We start from the raw sequence: 19,080 nt of genomic DNA, 5'->3' as shown, positions 1-19,080 counted from the left end.
GGAGGGCTGGTGAATGAGATCCAACATATGCGTAATTGGAAAATCCATAAAAGAAAAAGGAAATAATGTGTGGTGGACACACCCTAAGGTGGTCTCTTGTACAATCCCTTGTCCTTGAGTACAGGTAGAAACTATGCTTTACTTCCAGCCAACAGGATATGAGAAAGATAAAGACATTTACATATGCAATTAAAATCCCAAGTAAGGAGTTCCATCATGGCTCAGCAGAAATGAATGTGACTAGTAACCATGAGGATGCAGGTTCAATCCCCGGCCTTGCTCAGTGGATTAAGGATCCAGTGTTGCCATGAGCTGTGGTGTAGGTTGCAGACGTGGCTTGGATCTGGCATTGCTGTGACTGTGGCGTAGGCTGGCACTACAGCTCCGATTCGACCTCCAGCCTGGGAATCTCCATATGCCATGGATATGGCCCTAGAAAGAAAGAAAGAAAAAAAAAAATCCCAAATTTTGAGTTATTCAAAACAGATTATCCTGAGGGGGCCTGACTTAATCAGCTGAAAGCCTTTAAAAGAGGAACTGGAGACCTCCCTGAAGTCAGACATTTTCTCTCCCTCTGTCTTTGAAGAATGAAGCTGCCAGAAAATTACCTTCCAACAACTGGGCCTGGAAGAGGACTCAGCCTCAGATGAGACTGTGGGTCTGACACCTTAACCTTGTGGTCCTGAGCAGAGGGCACAGTTATGCCACGCTCAGTCTCCTGCCCACAGAAACCATGATATGATAAATGTGTGGTAAGGGAATTTGTTATAAACAACAGATAATACATAATGGAACAGGAAAATTATTTAAAGATATAATTGAAGAAAACTTTCCAAAATGAAAAGCAGATTTGAATTTATATATTGAAAGGACACACCAAAATTCAGAAGAGAAAGGAACAGACTATCAACAGCAGTACATAGCCTAGTAAAATTCCTGATCTTCAGAGATAAAGTATGAATCATTTGGGAGGCCATATAAAAAGATGAAGGGCATTTATAAGGGCAAAAAAAAAAATCAGGCTGTCCTCAGACTTGGCCACAATAACATCAATGCTGGTAAAAGCCTATACAGAGCCCTTTTGGAAAAGAAAGTATGAACCAGGAATTTTATACTATGCCAAACTGTGTTTGAAGTATAAAAATAAGAGATATCGGTTTGAAAATGCAGGAACTAAGGGAATATTATTTTATCAACCTTTCTTAGAAAAAATGCACATAGGATAAACTCTCAACCAAGAGGTGATTTAAAAATATGGCAAAAGAACTGACAATGAGCCTTAAGTATAAAATAAATATGAAGAGTATGTTTACAGAACACAATGCCAATGTTTTCAACCCTGACAACACAGAAATTATAAAACAAGCAAAAAAAAAATGTGGGTGGGAATGGGAGAAAGAGCAGTGTATTTCGCAGGAAAGTAGGTGAAAAGAAATAAAAGCAGAAGTTAATAAATTAGAAAACAGAAAATGACAGAACTGGTAAATAAGCCCAAGAGATTGTTCTTTGGAAAAAAAACAAAAATGAAAAACAAAACCCCAGAGTTCCCGTTGTGGTGCAGCAGAAAGGAATCTGACTAGTATCCATGAGGATGTGGATTCAATCCTTGGTGTTGCACAGTGAGTTGGGGATCCAGTGTTGCTGTGAGCTGTGGTGCAGGCTGGCAGCTGTACCCGAGTCAATCCCTAGCCTAGGAACTTCCATATGCCTCGGATGTGGCCCTAAAAAGCAAAGCAAAACAAACAAAACAAAACAAACAAACAAAAAAACAACAAAATAACTGCCAAACCCCAAACATAGATAAATCATCAGCTAACCTAAATAAAAAAAAATACATATACAAAATGGGTAATAATAAGAAGGAAGTATCTACAAATGCAGGAGAAATTAAAAGAATAATGAAGAATCTCCTCTCAAAATTCTATGCTGATAAACTTGAAATTTTAGATAAAATGGATAATTTCCTAGGAAAGTATATCTTACCTGTACTTATTCCAGATAAAAGAAAAAAGTAAACCAAGCCGACAATCCCAGAAGAAATAAGAAGTTATCAACAACTATTCCTTTCCCATCCTCTACTCTCAAAACAGGCCCAGAGAGTTTCCAGAGAAAGTCTTCCTAACTATAAAGGGGGAGTAGAGAATCCCAATGCTACTCAGTGTTCTAGAAGAATTCTAAGACCGAGTAAAAGAATAAAAGTGTTTCTAAGGAAGCGATGAAATTCTGATAACAAAACCTAACAAAGGTAGGAGTTCTACAGCCTCTTTGTCTTCAGCTCAAAGCTACCATCTTCAGGATCACCTTGTGTTTGCCAAGAGGACTCTCTGAGTCCACACCATGCCACATGGAAGAGGAATTGGAGGCATCTGCTAGTTGAATCAGCTTTCCCCAAAGCCCTGTTCCTACTCCATCTAAACTGCTTTGGCCAATGATGTGGCTTATGTCCACTCCTAACTACAAGGAAGGCTGGGGAGTAAGCTGCATTACCATCTTGAATAAAATTATTATTATTTGTCTTTTTTTAGGGCCGCACCTGTGGCACATGGAGGTTTCCAGGCTAGGGGTTGAATCAGAGCTGTAGCCACTGGCCTACGCCATAGGCATAGCAATGCCAGATACGAGCCATGTCTGCGACCTACACCACAGCTCATAGCAACAGCGGATCCTTAATCCCCTGAGCAAGGCCAGGGATCGAACTTGAGTCCTCATGGATACTAGTCAGATTTATTTCTGCTGAACCACGATGGGAACTCCCTTGAATAAAATTAAATTTTTCCAGGTGAAATACAGGAGGCCCATTTAAGCTTGGGTTTTGGCTAAACAAATATGTTGGAACATATGTCAAAAAATTATTGTTTACCTGAAATGCAAATTTAACTGACAGTACAGGGTGTCCTGTTTTCATTTGTTTCTTTTTCTAAATCTGGTAACTCTTCCCATAAGCGACCAAGTAACCATTACCCGGACTTCAGCCTGTTGAAGAAGCCTGATCATTTGACCTGTAGATTTTCCAACAGAATGGATTTTGCTTGCACTTGCATAGTGAGATTCAAACCTTTCCTCTTTCCTTGGCATTTCTTGCAAATTGACAGCTGGATCCAGAGACTGGATTGGACACAGGTTCCATCCCTTTGGCAGGACTGAGTGGTAGTGTGTTCTTTCAACATGAGACTTGTGTCTGACTCTCTTTTCATGACCTTAGCATGAAACATTGACCCTTAATGTTTTCTACTCATTGGGGATTGCAAAATTCTGGTATTCTATCATTTCATTCTTATTTATTAATTGGAATTTTCTTTTCCTTTCTTTTTAGGGCCACACTTGCAGCATATGGAAGTTCCCAGGCTAGGGGTCAAATCAGAGCTGCAGCTGCCAGCCTACGCCACAGCCACAGCAACGTAGGATCCAAGCCGCAACTGTGACTTACTCTGCAGCTTGCAGCAACACTCGATACTTAACCCACTCAGCGAAGCCAGGGATCGAACCCACATCCTCATGGAGACTGTTGGGTTCTTAACCCGCTAAGCCACAAAAGGAACTCCATGGAGCATTTTTTATAAAGAGACATTTTATTTTAAATATTTGGTTATCTAATGGTACAGTTCCTAAAGGAAAGGCAGGATAAATCTCCCATTCTTTATTAAATCAGTTTTTAAGATAAGGAACTGGTTATCTATTATTTTCTGAAGGTGGTCAATTTTTTTCAAAATACTATGAACTCATGGATTTAAACATACTTCATGAGCTTCTTTCTATTGCAATTATTATCATCATTGAAACTCATCCTTGGCCAGTTGTAGCCTCTTGAAGTTGGCTTTCAGTACGCTTGACATTACTGTAATAGTTTCTGAGAGCTTCTTTATAACCAAACATTGAAAGATGTCCTAACTTGAGTTCTCTGGTGGCAAAGAGGGTTAGGGATCTGGCATTGTCACTGTTATGGCTAGGGGTCACTGCCGTGGCACGGATTCGATCTCTGGCCCGGGAACTTCCACTTGTCACAGGTACAGTAAAAAAAAAAAATTCTTTGAAAAGAGGTGTTTTTTGTTTGTTTGTTTTTGTTTTTTTGTTTTTGTTTTTGGTGACTCATATCTCACAAGTTTCTTGCCCTGCCTGAATGTCCCAGCCCATGACTGGGAAGGGATTTTCTCTTAGCCTTGGGGGTGACTATTACTCTCCCTGAAAACCAACACCAAGGAATATTTTTGGCTGGTCTACAGGACACAGGCAGTTCAGCCCAAAATATTCCCCCATAAATTAAAAAATTTATAGATCTACAGGTCTGGCATCAGGGAATCTCAGGGAAAAAGTCACTGCTATAAAAATCACCTTAAAGGAGGCTAATAATTTCCCTTCCAGGCATCAACAACCCCCCTTTCCAGTAAACGCTCCTTTTCTCTTCTTGTTTGCTTCTCATGAAGTCGTGTCTCCTCTAACCACACCCATCCTAATGGTCCTCCTTGTCCACTAGCTTACAAACATCCACTATCTGACCCCATGAATGCCACTCCCAAAGTCCCTAAGTCGTCTGACTGGTGAATCTTCCCCTGCCAGCTGCGCCTCCCCAGAGGACCCACGCCTGCTAGGACTCCTCACCTAGTTTTCGCTAACAGAAAAATTTGCTGGGTTCTCCTTTACCACGCAGTACAGTAAGGAAGGAAGGACTGGGGCAGGAACCAACTGGAGGCCAAACTCTCTAGAAAAGACACCCTCTTCTAAATCAGAAGAAAGCGTATTCCAGCTTTTAGACAAAGCTGGCCTTTGTTTACTGGTCTTAGCATCAGGGGACAAAAATTAAGATGGCTCAGTAAAACATACTATAATCACACTCTAATTGTTAGTGATCACAGCTGTGTGACAGACACCACCCAGACGGCTAATACCCAACATGTGGGGAATGTCATTCTCCAGAGGAAGAACCTAGTCACTAGAAACTAAAACTAAAACACAACCAAAATATAATAATAGTTAACAATACAAAAGAAAAGGCCAACAGAGGGATCAGACAACATTCTGGCCTAATGTCTAATATAACCAATAATTATACTCAGATACACTCCAAATTTCTCCTTATTATAGCAGCTGTATCAAAAGCTTAAGTCATAAGGGAAAAAACTCCAGAGCTTCAAAAAACTCCAACTTTAAATGATAATGCATCACGGATGCAACTTATCTCACCTGAAGACGGAGACCATCCACATGGGCTGGACAAGGCTGCTGCCTCCTCCTACTCTCCACTCCCTACCTCCACTTCCACCACTGCAAACAACCCCAAGACCTCTGTCTCTGACAGACAGCAAGGAGATCTGGACCCACAGGTGGGGACAACGCCCGTGCTCAGCCTGAAGAAGTTTCAGAAGATGGACCATTAACCCTTGCCCCTTAAAAGACTTTAAAAGTCCAGACTCATTGAGGGGGGAATCTTAGAAGCAGGCAGATAGATATGAGCAAAAAAAAGGGGGCATGGGCTATAAAACCATGCAGTTTGTAAACAGTGGGGGTCCTTGTGCAGACAAGCAGGAACTTTCAGACTGACAGGAAACGACATATTTGGGGGTGACAAGTGTCCTGGAGGTGGACAAAGAAAGGTGGGAATCTCCAGGGTCCAAATGTAACCTTTTGCTCATTATGCTCTCATTACAATAAAATTAGCCTTGCAGAAGTTCCTATCATGCACCAAAGCCAGGACACTTCCAATCAAAGCTAAATAACGACAAAAATCCCCCCTCTTTTCAAGAAGGTGGAGTTAGAGTGAAAATCAAGGAATACAACCCTCCAGCCCCTCCAGCCCCAATGAATATTCCACCCATCTGTTTTATTCAAAGAACCACTTCACTCTATATTGATAAATTTCCAATAGCACACTTCCTACTGGACATTTTTCAATGTTGGTTTTATCTTTTTTTTTTTTTCCCCCCCAGGGGCCGCATCTGTGTCACATGAAGGTTCCCAGGAAAGGGGTCTAATCCAAGCTAGAGCTGCCAGCCCACGCAAGAGCCACAGCAACACCAGATCCGAGCTGGGTCTGCGACCTACACCACAGCTCACGGCAATACTGGATCCTTAACCCACTGAGCAAGGCCAGGAATCGAACCTGAAACCTCATGTTCGGTTCATTTCCACTGAACCACAACGGGAACTCCAACGTTGGCTTTAAAAACAGTTTTCTACATAGACCTCCTTTTGGGTTATTTTAGCTTGTTTCTGTTTGTATTTAAGATAAGCAGTTTCAGTTTTTTATTTCAGCCAATTTTATTTTATGCTCAGCCATTTCATAATGCATCACAAATAACTCTAATTTGGAGCTCAGTGGGTAAGGATCCAGCATTGCAGCAAGCTGTAGGTCGCAGATGAGGCTTGGATCTAGCATTGCTGTGGCTGTGGTATAGGCTGGCAGCTGGAGCTCTGATTCAACCCCTAGGCCCAGGAACTTCCATACACCTCAGGTACAGCCTCCCCAAAAGGAAAAAACTTTAAAAAACCCTCTATTTCCTCATTCAATAACCAAACACTTCACTTTTTGATAAAACATGCCTATGAAAACATTTCTTACAGGTTCATTTAGTGTTATGCTTTTAAATAATCACAAGGATTTTTAGTGTCCTTGTTTATTGAAATTAAAACATGCTATCATCACATACCTGTAGAGCTGCCTGTTTTAAATCTTTGGTGAGCATATCTTCTCCAGGTATTATTTTGCAACTCTTAAGAAATCACCTGTTTGCCCAGATATTCTCTTCACCCAGATTAAGAGCTGCCAAATAACATCAGAAGCCACAAGTAGAGTAACTAGTATGAAGACCGGTTATTTCATCAAAGAGTAACCAATGCGAAGTGACACTTCATGACAAAGTAACAAATGACTGACTCTGCTCTCAGAACACGTTTTCATTACCTTTTCTTTGCAAAACAAACAAACAAACTAGACTTACTTCTCATTTGACATTCTTCCATGAATAAACAAACAAAACCAAACAAAATATTCCACACCTACCACCAATAAAAGTAATAAAGAATGTCATTAATGCTTGCAACGTCTGCACAAAGGGCCTTGGATGAGTCACAAAAAAATCTTGGAATCCTGTCACTGCCACTGCCTTGAAAGCAGTTGCTCCAAGTGGCTGCCAGTTCTGGGCAGAGACTCTCAGCACTTCTGCTGAATCATCAGACCCAAGTGAATCACGGAACGTTGTGCCCTGAATTCAAGGGTATAAAGGTGAAGCAAGTTTCAACATTCTTACCAACCTCTCCCTCTGCTAAAAGGGCTAAAGGACAAGAGTTCAGTCAGTTGATAATTTATCCTTTGTTCCAACCAGTTCATCTGAATTCAGGGGATTTATACCAATTCATAGTTCACTTTTCACCACACCTTATATGGAGTGACTCCATCTGTGATTCATTCGGGACATTGGTGGACACAAGTTCCAATGAACTATCATCTATACAAGTTGGAGCTGCCAATGTCAAACCAGCCTTGAAACCATAAATCCAAATTAATCAATAGCATTTGGTAATAGGCAATCAAAAATTTAATTAGTAACTCAGGCCTCTAGCATGAATACAGAGCTAGTGGTTCTCTGGTTGGGCTGCAAATCAAATTTAGACAGCAGCTCTGAAAAAATACAGGCGCCTGATTTGTCCTGAGATATTGATACAGAAGACGTGGGGTAGGGCCCAAGTAACTGTATGTTTAAAAAGATTTCCAGGAGTTCCCGCAGTAATGAACCTGAATAGTATCCACGAGGACACGGGTTCGAGCCCTGGCCTCCTTCAGTGGGTTAAGGATCCGGCATTGCCATGAGCTGTGGTGTAGGTCACAGACAGGGCTTGTTTCCCGAGTTGCAGTGGCTGTAGTGTAGGTTGGCAGCTGCAGCTCCGATTCGACCCTTAGCCTGGGAACTTCCATACGCCACATGTGTGGCCCCAAAAAGCAAATAAATAAATAAATAAATAGCTTTCCAAGTGAGTCTGATGCTTGGGGGTAGAGACTGTCACACAGGTACTGATATCAATCCCACATGATAGAGAGGTGTGCAGTCTATGCTTCTCAAACAGGGACAGGAGATAGTGTGCCAAGGACCATTGAAAGCCACACAAAAAACACTCTGTACCTTTCTGGAATCTCAATTTTCCTTGACAGATAAGTAGTTTAACATGTCATTTTTATTCTGGGTGGTGGTTCCGGAGGTATATACAATTGTCAAAACTCATTTAAGATGTGTACATTTATATTTATTTTACCTCAATTAAAATACAGATTCTGGAATACAACTGAAGATCTGCATTTATTATTTTTTTTAGACGAACTCTGAGACTTCAAAGAAATCTCCCTCTTAGATGGACTACACTAGCCCAGGCCCCCATATTCAAGGAAGCAACTATTTTATTCTCCTCTGCTTTGGGTGAAAGTCAGAGTTTCAAATTCCCAGAGAACCCTTTTCGGAAGGACCCACAGGGTTTAGAAATTCTTTCATTTCCAATGCTTTTCATCCATTTCACTACTCATGACCCACTGCCCTCTCTTCTTGTTTCTTCACTTTCCACATATTACTGGGTTCTTTGCATTTTAAAACACTTCGAATCCCCCCAAATTTAAAGTTCCACTCTTCATTAGGATTGGAGATTTTGGTTGCTACTGAGCAGATCTTGAGGATTTAGCTTCATAAATTGCACACTGTAAGCACATTTTTTACTCAAAAATGTGTTTTTTTTTTTTAAATGTGTTTTAAAAGATGCTCCACTGCAGAGCTCCTTGTGGTTACCCACGCTAATTAATCACAAATATCCCCATTTCCTGACTTTGTAAAGAGTGGAGGGTTAGCAGCAAGGGTTAGAGAATAAAATGGTCAAGAATAGGCTTAAGAGGCCCTTCTTATCTCCTGTGGCCAAAGGGCTGAACAATGAATAGAGCACAAGACTGTCCTGGGTCCAACGGCTTTTAGCAACTTGCCTCGTCCTGCGTGGAGATTTGGCGTCCTTATATATGACACGGGATAAGAAGTACACATTTGATTATGGATTTTTCTTTTTTTTTTAAGCACTCCAGGCAAATGTAAGTCCCCGAGTCCCAGGTATCGAATCCAAGCCGCAGACGCGACATACCGGATCCTTAACCCACGGTGCCAAATACGGATCTCCCGCTTGCGGGTTTAATGAAATACTACGTTCTCGGGTTGTAAACCCACGAGGTTATGAACTCATAAACCAAAAAGCATTTAGGTCAAAGCTCAGAACACAGGAGACGCGGAATAACGACTACGCAACCCGAAGAAGACTTTTGCCTAGCCCTCAGCACCTTCCCATTACACCCCAGCAGCCTGTGCGAACCTGTGCGCAGGCCCCAAGGCGAAGCCGCGAGTGCGCCTGCGCTCCGCCCTCTTCCACCCCGGATTTGCGCATGCGCCACTCACTCGCCCTCCAGGGTCCCGAAGTGGGTTGTAGAGTGTGGCAACGAGCGCCCGCTGATCGGCCTCTCACTCTCTAGGCTTAGGCCGCCGCCTCCAGCTAGTCCCGCCTTCTCCTGGCACTTTGCTCCCATCCCCCCACGAATGGACGGTCCAGGAAAAGGCCCCGTTGTGATTGGAGAGAGTGGGTTTACCTCTCACCTCCTCACGAGCTTGCCGGCTTCCGCCCCGCCTCCTCCCCTCCGCTCTCCGAAGGGCGGGTGGCCTCCTCCTCAGAGGGGCGGTTCCACGGTTGGTGTTTTCGAGCCTGCTTTGGCTTGGTAACTCCGCTTCAGCCTGTCGTCGACTGCGGTAGGGCCTCGAACTTTAAGGTGGAAGATGTCCGGAAATAACTTGGCAGAGGGCAGCAACCCAAGCGAGGCGCAGATGTCCGGTGCGGAAGTCATCGCCCAGTCCCTGAAAACACAGGTGTTAGGAACGCTCCTACGGAAGCCGGCGGGGCCGAGTCGTTGTCTTAGAAACGGGGGAAACGGTGGGGGCTGGCAGCAGAGAGGTTTGCGGGAGGTTTTCCTTTTACCGTCGCAGAAGGGAGCTGTGGGGCTGGGAGCCCTGGCCTTATTCCTCTGTTCTTGGCCCCCAGGACGTGAACTACATGTTTGGCATCGTAGGCATTCCAGTGACTGAAATTGCCCTTGCCACCCAGAAACTGGGCATCAGATACGTCGGGATGAGGAATGAGCAGGCTGTAAGTATGGACCTTGAGAGATGAATGCACGATTGAGGATGAGTAATGATAATAATGGCAAATACTCATTGCAGAGAGTCGGCGCTTATCACTACAGTAATATTTTACACGTATCCGTCACAACGATCCTAGGAGGCAAGGACCATTGTTAATCCTAGTTGCGGATGAGAAAAGTGAGACCCAGAGAGGTTAAGAAATTTGCCCAAGGAGACTTCTGGTATTGGCAGGACCACATTTGGACCTAGGTATTATGGATCTGGAGTCCACACTTTTTTTTTTTTGTCTTTTTGCCATTTCTTGGGCCGCTCCTGCCGGCATATGAAGGTTCCCAGGCTAAGAGTCCAATCGAACCTGAGCTGTAGCCGCCGGCGTAGGCCAGAGCCACAGCAAGGCAGGATCAGAGCCGCATCTGCAACCTACACCACAGCTCACTGCAATGCCAGATCCTTAACCCACTGAGCAAGGCCAGGGATCAAACCCGCAACCTCATGGTTCCTAGTCGGAATCGTTAACCACTGGGCCAGGACGGGAACTCCCATGGAGTCCACACTCTTTTTAACACTATACGGTATTGTACTTTGCCAAGTCTAGAGTGTCACAATTGGAACGGACAGTTATCTGGTCTGAATCTTGGCCTCCTCCCTGTTCTTCAGTCTCATAACTACCTATTATGTGTCATTTCTGTGTATTATTTGTCTGATCTGGCTTCCCTATTAGGCTGTGAGCTCCAGGGGGTCGTGGATATTATTTCTTCCTGACACATCTGTGTCCGCAGTCTGTATGTGGTGCCTGCACATGATAGGTGCTCAGATAGTACCTGCAACATTAGTAGGTGAGGCCATGACCCATGTTATGTAGTAGGCAGCTCTGCAAGGTAACAACACAAATGGCAAAGCCATGCTTGGACTCCAGAGGTGTCCCGAATTCCTGCCCAGTATTCATTCCACCTCATCGCACTTAGAGCCTCCCTTCTTAGAGGCTTATTTGGAAGCACAAGCAAGGAAGATAGGGAGTTCCCATTGTGGCTCAGTGGAGATGAATCTGACTAGTATCCATGAAGCTGAGTGTTTGATCCCTGGCCTCGCTGAGTGGGTTAAGCATCCTGCGTTGCCCTGAGCTGTGGTGTAAGTTGCAGACGTGGCTGGGATCCTGAGTTGCCGTGGCTGTGGTTCCAATTGGATCTCTAGCCTGAGAACCTCCATATGCCATGGGTGCAGCCCTAAAGAGACAAAGAAAAAAGAAAGGAAGATAGGACATTTTGTCAAACCAGTCTCATTTCTTTTTCTTCCTAAAGAGCATTTAGCAGTTTTCTGGATCATCTTCTATTTAATTTAGCACCTTCCTTCTCTTCCTGTAATGAGCTGAAGTGCATTTTAAAAATAAAAACTAACCATTTGAAGTCCATAAAGGAAATTTCAACAAATCTCCAAGGATTGAAAACATACAGTATAAGTAACTTTACCATGTGGAAATAAAGTGGAATTCAGTTAACAGAAAATTTCCAAACATTTGAAAATTCAGTAACACATTTGATTCTTTGTAAATATTTGAAAAGATTAGTTAAAATCAATAAACTTAATGGTAGACAATTAAAAATAAAAGAGAAAAATACAAATTACCAATGTTAGGGATGAAAAAGGAGATGTCACCATGGACCCTAACTAACCAATAGGGTGTTAAAGAAATCCAAGAGGATATGGAAAACTTTATTTTGTTTATTTATTTATTTATTTAATTGTCTTTTTAGGGCTGCAGCTGTGGCATTTGGAGGTTCCCAGACTAGTGGTCTCATCAGAGCTGCAGCGGCTGGCCTATGCCACAGCCACAGCAATGCCAGATTGGAGCGGTGTCTGCAACGTACACCACAGCTCAGGGCAACGCCGTATCCTTAACCCACTGAGCAAGGCCAGGGATGGAATCCGCACCCTGTGGATGCTAGTCAGATTCGCTTCCACTGAGCCACTATGGAATCTCCAGAAAACATTTTTAATTGAGTGACAATGAAAAGATGAGGTCTGAAATATGTTAAGTTACAGCTAAAGCAGTTCTTAGAGGAAATAGTTTTGAATTGAATCTATCAGTAAAGAAGGTCAAAAACCAATGCTCTCAGCTTACATTTTAAGATGCTAGAAAAAGAAAACCACTGTACAGCGAAAATAGGCACAACATTATAAATCAACTATGCTTTAATTAAAAAAAAAAAAGAAAACCAGAGTAAACCCAAACTGGATGGAGTAAAGTAATAAATACAATAGCAGAAGTCAATGGAACAGAAAACAATGGAAGGATAGAGAAAAATCTACAAAGCCAAAAATTGGTTCTTTGGCAAGATGAATATATTTGGTAAGTCCCTAGCAATATCAATAATTGATAAAAGAGAAAAAACACAAATTATGAATGTTAGGAATAAAAAAGACATTGCTATTGGTCCTGCAGATGTTTAAGCAATTGTAAGATGTTGTTATAAATAAACTAGATGATATGGATAAACTCCTTGAAAACCTAAAAATTAGGATTAGGATTAGATATTTAAACCATTATTTGAAATTTTCAAGTAGAACATTATTTGTTAAAATGAAAAGGGTTCTGGAAGTTCCTGTTGTGGTGCAGCAGGAACGAATCTGACTGAGAATTTGGGTTTGATCCCTGGCCTCGCTCAGTGGGTTAAGGATCTGGTGTTGCCGTGAGCTGGGGCGTAGGTCACAGACACAGCTCGGATCCCGCATTGCTGTGGTGCAGGCCAGCAGCAGTAGCTCCAATTTGACCCCTAGCCTGGGAACTTCCACATGCCTCGGGTACAACCGTAAAAATCAAAATAAATAAATAAATACATAAATACGTAAAATGAAAAGTATTCTAAATCCACCTTAATGATTAAGTTCTAGTTTCTTTTTTCTTTTTCTTTCTTTCCTTTTTTTTTTTTTTTTTTGGTCTTTTTAGGGCTGCACCTGTGGCATATGAAAGTTCCCAGGGTAGGGGTCAAATCGAAGATGCGGCTGCTAGCCTACACCACAGCTCACAGCAATGCCGAATCCCCAACCCACTGAACAAGGCCAGGGATCAAACCTTCACCCCATGGATACTAATTGTGTTCGTTACTGCTGAGCCACAATAGGGACTCCCAAGTTCTAGTTTCTTAAGAGTAAATTATTATATACGTACTTAATACATATATAATACTCAAACCTTATTACTAATACTTTTTAATATTATAAGGATCCCAAAATGCTTAAATCTCAGTGTTTTTTCTTTGCAGGCTTGCTATGCTGCCTCTGCAGTTGGATATCTGACAGGCAGGTAAACTAAAGTCTGTGTTTTTTTTCAGTTTCTTTTTTAAAAATTGAGTTATAATGAAATACACTATTATATTAGTTTAGGTGTACAATGTCGCCATTTGATATATTTATAAATTATGAAATAGTCACCACAATAAGACCAGTTACCTTCTGTTATCATACAAAGTTGTTATATTATTGACTATGTTCCTTATGCTGTGCATTTCGTCCCTATGATATTTATTTTAGAGCTGACAGTTTATACCTTGTAATCCTCTTCACCTTTTTCATCCATTCTCCACCTACCTCACCTCTGGCAACCATAAGTTTGTTCTCTGTATCTATGAGTCTGTTTCTGTTTGTTCATTTGTTTTTTGGTTTAGATTCCACGTGTTAGTGAGATCATACGGTATTTGTTTTCCTCTGATTCATTTTCCTAAGCATAATGTCTTCCAGGTCTACCCATGTTGCCACAAATAGCAAGATTTTGTTCTTTTTTATAACTGATATTTCATTGTATATGTATACTACATCTGCTTTATCCGTTCATTTATGGATGGAAACTGAGGTTGCTTCCATATCTTGGCTGTTGCAAATAGTGCTACATGAACATAGGGATGCATATATCTTTTTGAATTTAGTGTTTTGTTTTCTTCAGATAAATACCTAGAGTGGAATTGTTGGATTGTATAGTATAGTTTTTTGAGAAACCTCCAGACTGTTTTTTTATAGTGCCTGCCTCAATTTAATGGCTATCTTAAATAAATATTCTTAAATTACTTTATAAATTGAAAATGGCAAGCTGAATTTTATGGAGATACCTTTTTATTCAGTGCTTTAAGCTTAGAAATTCATTTAGGGTAAAGCATTAAAGTTCAATTTAAAAAGTTGGGGGGGCAAACCCAACCAGCTTTCTAAGATTTGGCTAATGAATTTCTCTGACAGTTGGGCATTTTCCTGCTACTCTAGTCTTTGAAACTCATATCAAGATTTATAATAAACCCTCTGCTTTTACTAAAAAAAAGGGGGGGGGCATAGCACTCATTTCAGAATTACTTTCCGTCAGAGACTAATTAACATCATATATTTATTTGTTAAGAATTTTTTTAAGATGTTGTCATACCTGTGGCATATGGAGGCCCCCAGACCCGGTTTGAAACAGAGCCACTCAGAGCTATCGCTGAGGAGTTTATGATGTGAGCCATAGGAGAAGTCCAAGAAATTTTTTAAGAACACTCTTTTTCATGCAAAAATGTACTCAGCAGTGAAAAATTTGCTTCTGTATGCAGTCAACTTGATTTAGCTCTAATATAATAGGAGCAAAATATAAAGAGGTTAGTGAGATACAGTGTAAGGATGATAGGTGCCTTATTTTTTGCAGCAAGATTGATACAATCTTTTTTTTCTAATTGGAAAAATATTCTAGTAATTGTTCTATCAATTGTAGTAAAGACCTATATGTCCTTCCTTCGAAGTCCAAGAAGGCTATGTTTCACCCTAAAGTGATATATTAATAAGTGATAAGTATTTCATCTGACCTGCTTTTAATAAAATTAATTCTGTTTTGCTTTTAGGCCAGGAGTTTGCCTTGTCGTTTCTGGTCCAGGTCTCATCCATGCCTTGGGTGGTATGGCAAATGCAAACATGAACTGTTGGTAATTATATTGTTATTATTGAAAACATTTTCATAAAAATCTCGATGCGTGCTTTTACGTAGTGAAGCAACCACTGATCTGTGGTGGGAAGACTGGGAGTCAAGTCCTTGAGGAAGTGGCTTAGTGAAAAATTAAGAAGAGTGTGGGAGTTCTCGTTGTGGCTCAGTGAAAATGAATCTGACTAGCATCCATGAGGATGCAGGTTTGATCCCTGGCCTTGCTCAGTGGGTTAAGGATGCAGCATTGCCATGAGCTGTGGTGTGGGTCGCAGACGCAGCTCGTATCCTGAGTTACTGTGGTGTAGGCCGGCAGCTATGGCTCCAATTGGACCCCTAGCCAATGGGGACTCCATGTGCTGCAGGTGCAGCCTTAAAAGACAAAAGACAAAAAAATATAATAAAACAAAACTTAAGAGTGTTAGGAAGAAAATAAAAAACCATCAGTAATTCTTCTACCTAGAAATATCACTATTAATAGTTTGGAATAATTTTATATATATTCCACATCTATATGTGAATATGTGTGTAAATTTCTGTAAGTGAAGATCCCACCTCAGTATGCAAGAGTTTATTTAATTTCTCATCTTGTGTTGCATAACTAGCAGGACGATTGAAATCTGACATTTATCAAATAGGCAAGTAGTTGATCTTTCCCTTAACCCCGTCTCTGATTCTTTACCAGTCTTTACTCTCATGTTAAAGGGGGCTATGTTTTAATAATTCATAAAATATTTAATCTTCCTATGGGAAGGACATTGTTCTCTTTCTTGCTATGTTTCTTTCAGTTCCTTTTTTTCTTTCTTCCCTCATAGACTTTTGTCTTCTTATCTACTTTAGTGTCTGATACTTTTTGAGTAACTTTAGCTTTATTCTGTCTTTTTTTTCTTCCCAAAGGATAAGAATTTTACTGCTGAAGAATTTCTCTCTTTCTGCCATTTCCAAATAGGCTCACTTAGGAAAGTGTTTTCCTTCTCTTAGTCCCAAGAGTAATAGGGAGGGCATAACAATTTAGTTTATATCAATTCCCACACCCAGAGGTTTAGCATCAGCATCCTAAAGTAGCAGGGGTGAGATGGGCATGGAGGAAAAATATTTACTATAAATTTCAGGTTTTTCAGAAATTGAGGAAGATTTCTCTCACACCAAATTGTTTCCTAAATATTTTTAAATTGACCATTTTTAAGGGAAAATACAATTCTCTTTTTCTAAACATTCATTGTTTATTATTCATTGGGCACTCTGCTGAATATTTTAAATGTTGAGGTCATTTGTAATTCTTTTCTAAAAAACAAATATTTCAGGCCCTTGATTGTGATTGGTGGTTCCTCTGAAAGAAGTCAGGAAACAATGGGAGCCTTCCAGGAGTTTCCTCAGGTACCCAATGCTAAGATCCTTCCTCTAGCATTTGGTAGCATAATTATACTCCATTAAGATTTATGGAGAAGAGATTAAAACTCTTGTCCACAAAGTAAACAATTAAAGTAGAAGCCTTTTTACTTTAGAAAAATGAAGGAAAGTTAAAAACTTGAAAGAATTTGTCAACAAAGTTACGGTTTTAAGTATAGTTGTAGAAAACAAGTAGGTGAGAGTGAATGATTAACACTTATGTGAATGTATTTGAGCATTTATAGCAAAACATCATGAATAATGTTAAAACCATTAGGCAAATTCTGTTGGTAAATCAGGAATCATTGTGAGAAACTTCAGGATATAAAAATAGGACTTTGTGGAGTTCCCATAGTAGCTTAGTGGTTAACGAATCCGACTAGGAACCATGAGGTTGCGGGTTCAATCCCTGGCCTTGCTCTGTGGGTTAAGGATCCAGTGTTGCTGTGAGCTGTGGTGTAGATCCTAGACAAGGCTCAGATCCCAAGTTGCTGTGGCTCTGGTGTAGGCCGGTGGCTATAGCTCCGATTCGACCCCTAGCCTGGGAACCTCCGTATGCTGTGGCAGCGGCCCAAGAAATGGTAAAAAAAAAAAAAAAAAAAAAGACAAAAAAAAAAATGGAATTTTGTTTGTGATTTAAACTAATAGAGGATAATAGTCCTTGGTATAGGTTAATGAAGAGTTACATTTTTATACTCTTAAAAGGGAATTGAAGTTTTACTTAATGGTGGAGGATACAGTTGTTATTTAGAAGATGCTGATATATATGAAAAATAAGTAGAGCAGATAAGTTACTTAAAAGCAAATTTGAAGTTACTGCAGAAATTTAATAGAAGAAAAAAGAAAGCAGAGGATAATGTCCATTACAAATATTTTTTTCCTGAAAAGGAAAATAATAGATGTTTATTAGATGAAATTAAAAATTTGAGGAGAAATTCACTGATTTGATTTAAAATCCGAATGTATTTCTTGTGGAATTACTTTATAAATGACATGACCATGAACATACTAAGTTGGGGGGTAATCTTAGTTCTTTCATGCCTGTGGGACTAAGAATGCCAGCTGTTCCATAGATTTCATACCAAAAAGTGTCAAGAGAAACAGCTTGTATATATTGCTTCAAAGTACATTAAACAGCGAAAAATTAATACTACTGAATTTACACCAAACAGCATAGCAGCAAAATATATAACAGGAAAATCATCAGAAATGTAAAAATAGATAATTATTATAGTGAGATATAACAGATGAAGTTGTATATTCCTGGCTGTATAATTTCTGGTTCCAAGGACATACTTATTTAAATTTTTAGGGGATGTTGTCATCTTCTCTTCCCATTTATAGTCTCACCACAGTTTATGAGAGTGTCTGATTTCCTGTATTATGGTAGATGCTGGGTATTATCTAACTCTTATTTTTGCCAATCTAAGAAACGAAAATGGTGTCTTGTTTTGATTTTCTTCTTGAATCATACCAAGGCAGAGATTTGGTTGTACTTTGCATAGGCTTTTAAGAAACAATCCAGGTAATTCATTTTTCTCCATCTTGCCTCTAAAGATAATAGAAAGTAATGACTTAATATTTTGCCTTCTTTCAGAGGAGTAATATGATATGAGAACTGAATTTTAAGTGATTTTCTTTTTATTTATAGGTTGAAGCTTGTAGATTATATAGCAAGTTCTCTGCCCGGCCAGATAGCATAGAAGCTATTCCCTCTGTTATTGAAAAGGTACAGTATTTAATTACATGCCCTCTAAGACAATTAGTTTTGTTCAGTTGCTTATATGTTTATTATTTTTTAATTATTATTATTACTCAATGAATTTATTACATTTATAGTTGTACAATGAATACTTGCATTATTTTTATTTCCAATAGAATGAGTAACAATGTGGGGCATTCCCAATGTAGCCCAGTGGGTTAAGAATCTGACTGTAGCAGTTCCCATTGTGGCTCAGCTAGTTAAGAACCCAGCATAGTGTCCATGAAGATATGGGTTCAAATCCTGGCCTCATTCAGTGGGTTAAGGATCTGGTGTTGCTGCAAGCTGCGGGATAAGTTGCAGATGTGGCTCAGATCCTGCATTACTATGTCTGTGGCTGTGGCTGTGGCTGTGGCTGTGGCTGGCAGCTGCAGCTCTGATTTGACCCCTAGCCGAGGAACTTCCATATGCCACAGGTATAGCCATAAAAAGAAAAAAAAAGAGAGAGACTCTGCAGGGGCTCAGGTTGCTGCAGAGGTGTAGGTTTGCTCCCTGGCCTGTCACAGTGGGTTAAAGTATCTGACATTGCCATAGCTATGGTGTAAGTCAGCTCAGATTTGATCCCTGGCCCAGGAACTTCCATATACCACAGGTGTGGCCATAACATTAAAAAAAAAAAAAAAAAAAAGGAGTAACAATTTGGACTATATTCGGGTAGTTAATGATATTGTTAAATAGCTATTTAACAGTAGCTATTTGAATATTTTAATGTTCACTGTAATTAGCTTAATTATAGAAACAGATAAAGTAAATTTGGGGGGGGGGCATTTTCTCCTATACTTAAAAATTTTTTTTGAAATATGGAAAAGTAGAAAGAAGGATATAAGAAACACTGAGTGCCCTTTCTCATGCTC

The 19,080-nt window shown here is 40.3% G+C and overlaps 2 protein-coding genes across 40 annotated transcripts in view; one reads left to right on the top strand and one right to left on the bottom strand.

Moving 5' to 3' along the window:
* BTD (biotinidase) overlaps positions 1-9,851 on the bottom strand; it is a 61,918-nt gene extending 52,067 nt beyond the window's left edge. For 6 of the 30 annotated variants that reach the window (XM_084991800.1, XM_013981378.3, XM_013981381.3 and 3 more), the window contains exon 1: positions 9,599-9,851. Coding sequence is in view for 2 of the 30 variants with exons in the window: in XM_003483128.5 (XP_003483176.1) it covers positions 9,411-9,538 (128 nt within the window). In the remaining 28 variants the exon portion in view is untranslated. Of the gene's footprint in view, positions 1-5,178; positions 5,321-6,641; positions 6,755-6,994; positions 7,189-9,327 lie in introns of those variants that run through there. The other 24 variants (XM_005669278.4, XM_084991789.1, XM_084991791.1 and 21 more) reach the window with 10 other exon arrangements.
* Positions 9,428-19,080, top strand: part of HACL1 (2-hydroxyacyl-CoA lyase 1) — a 54,600-nt gene continuing 44,947 nt past the window's right edge. For 6 of the 10 annotated variants that reach the window (XM_084986809.1, XM_084986806.1, XM_021068436.2 and 3 more), the window contains exons 1-6: positions 9,428-9,872; positions 10,045-10,149; positions 13,406-13,446; positions 14,999-15,079; positions 16,380-16,452; positions 18,116-18,193. Coding sequence is in view for 5 of the 10 variants with exons in the window: in XM_021068436.2 (XP_020924095.2) it covers positions 9,783-9,872; positions 10,045-10,149; positions 13,406-13,446; positions 14,999-15,079; positions 16,380-16,452; positions 18,116-18,193 (468 nt within the window). In the remaining 5 variants the exon portion in view is untranslated. 10 annotated transcript variants of the gene reach the window in all.

This window comes from Sus scrofa, chromosome 13 (assembly GCF_054392235.1).
Source record: "Sus scrofa isolate SSC_HxYL_T2T_F1_AM1 chromosome 13, Sscrofa_HxYL_maternal_Yorkshire_Landrace_v2.0, whole genome shotgun sequence".
NCBI classification, from domain to species: Eukaryota; Metazoa; Chordata; class Mammalia; order Artiodactyla; family Suidae; genus Sus; species Sus scrofa.
The sequence above is the reverse complement of the archived record's forward strand: the minus strand, read 5'-3'. Positions and strand labels throughout refer to the sequence as shown.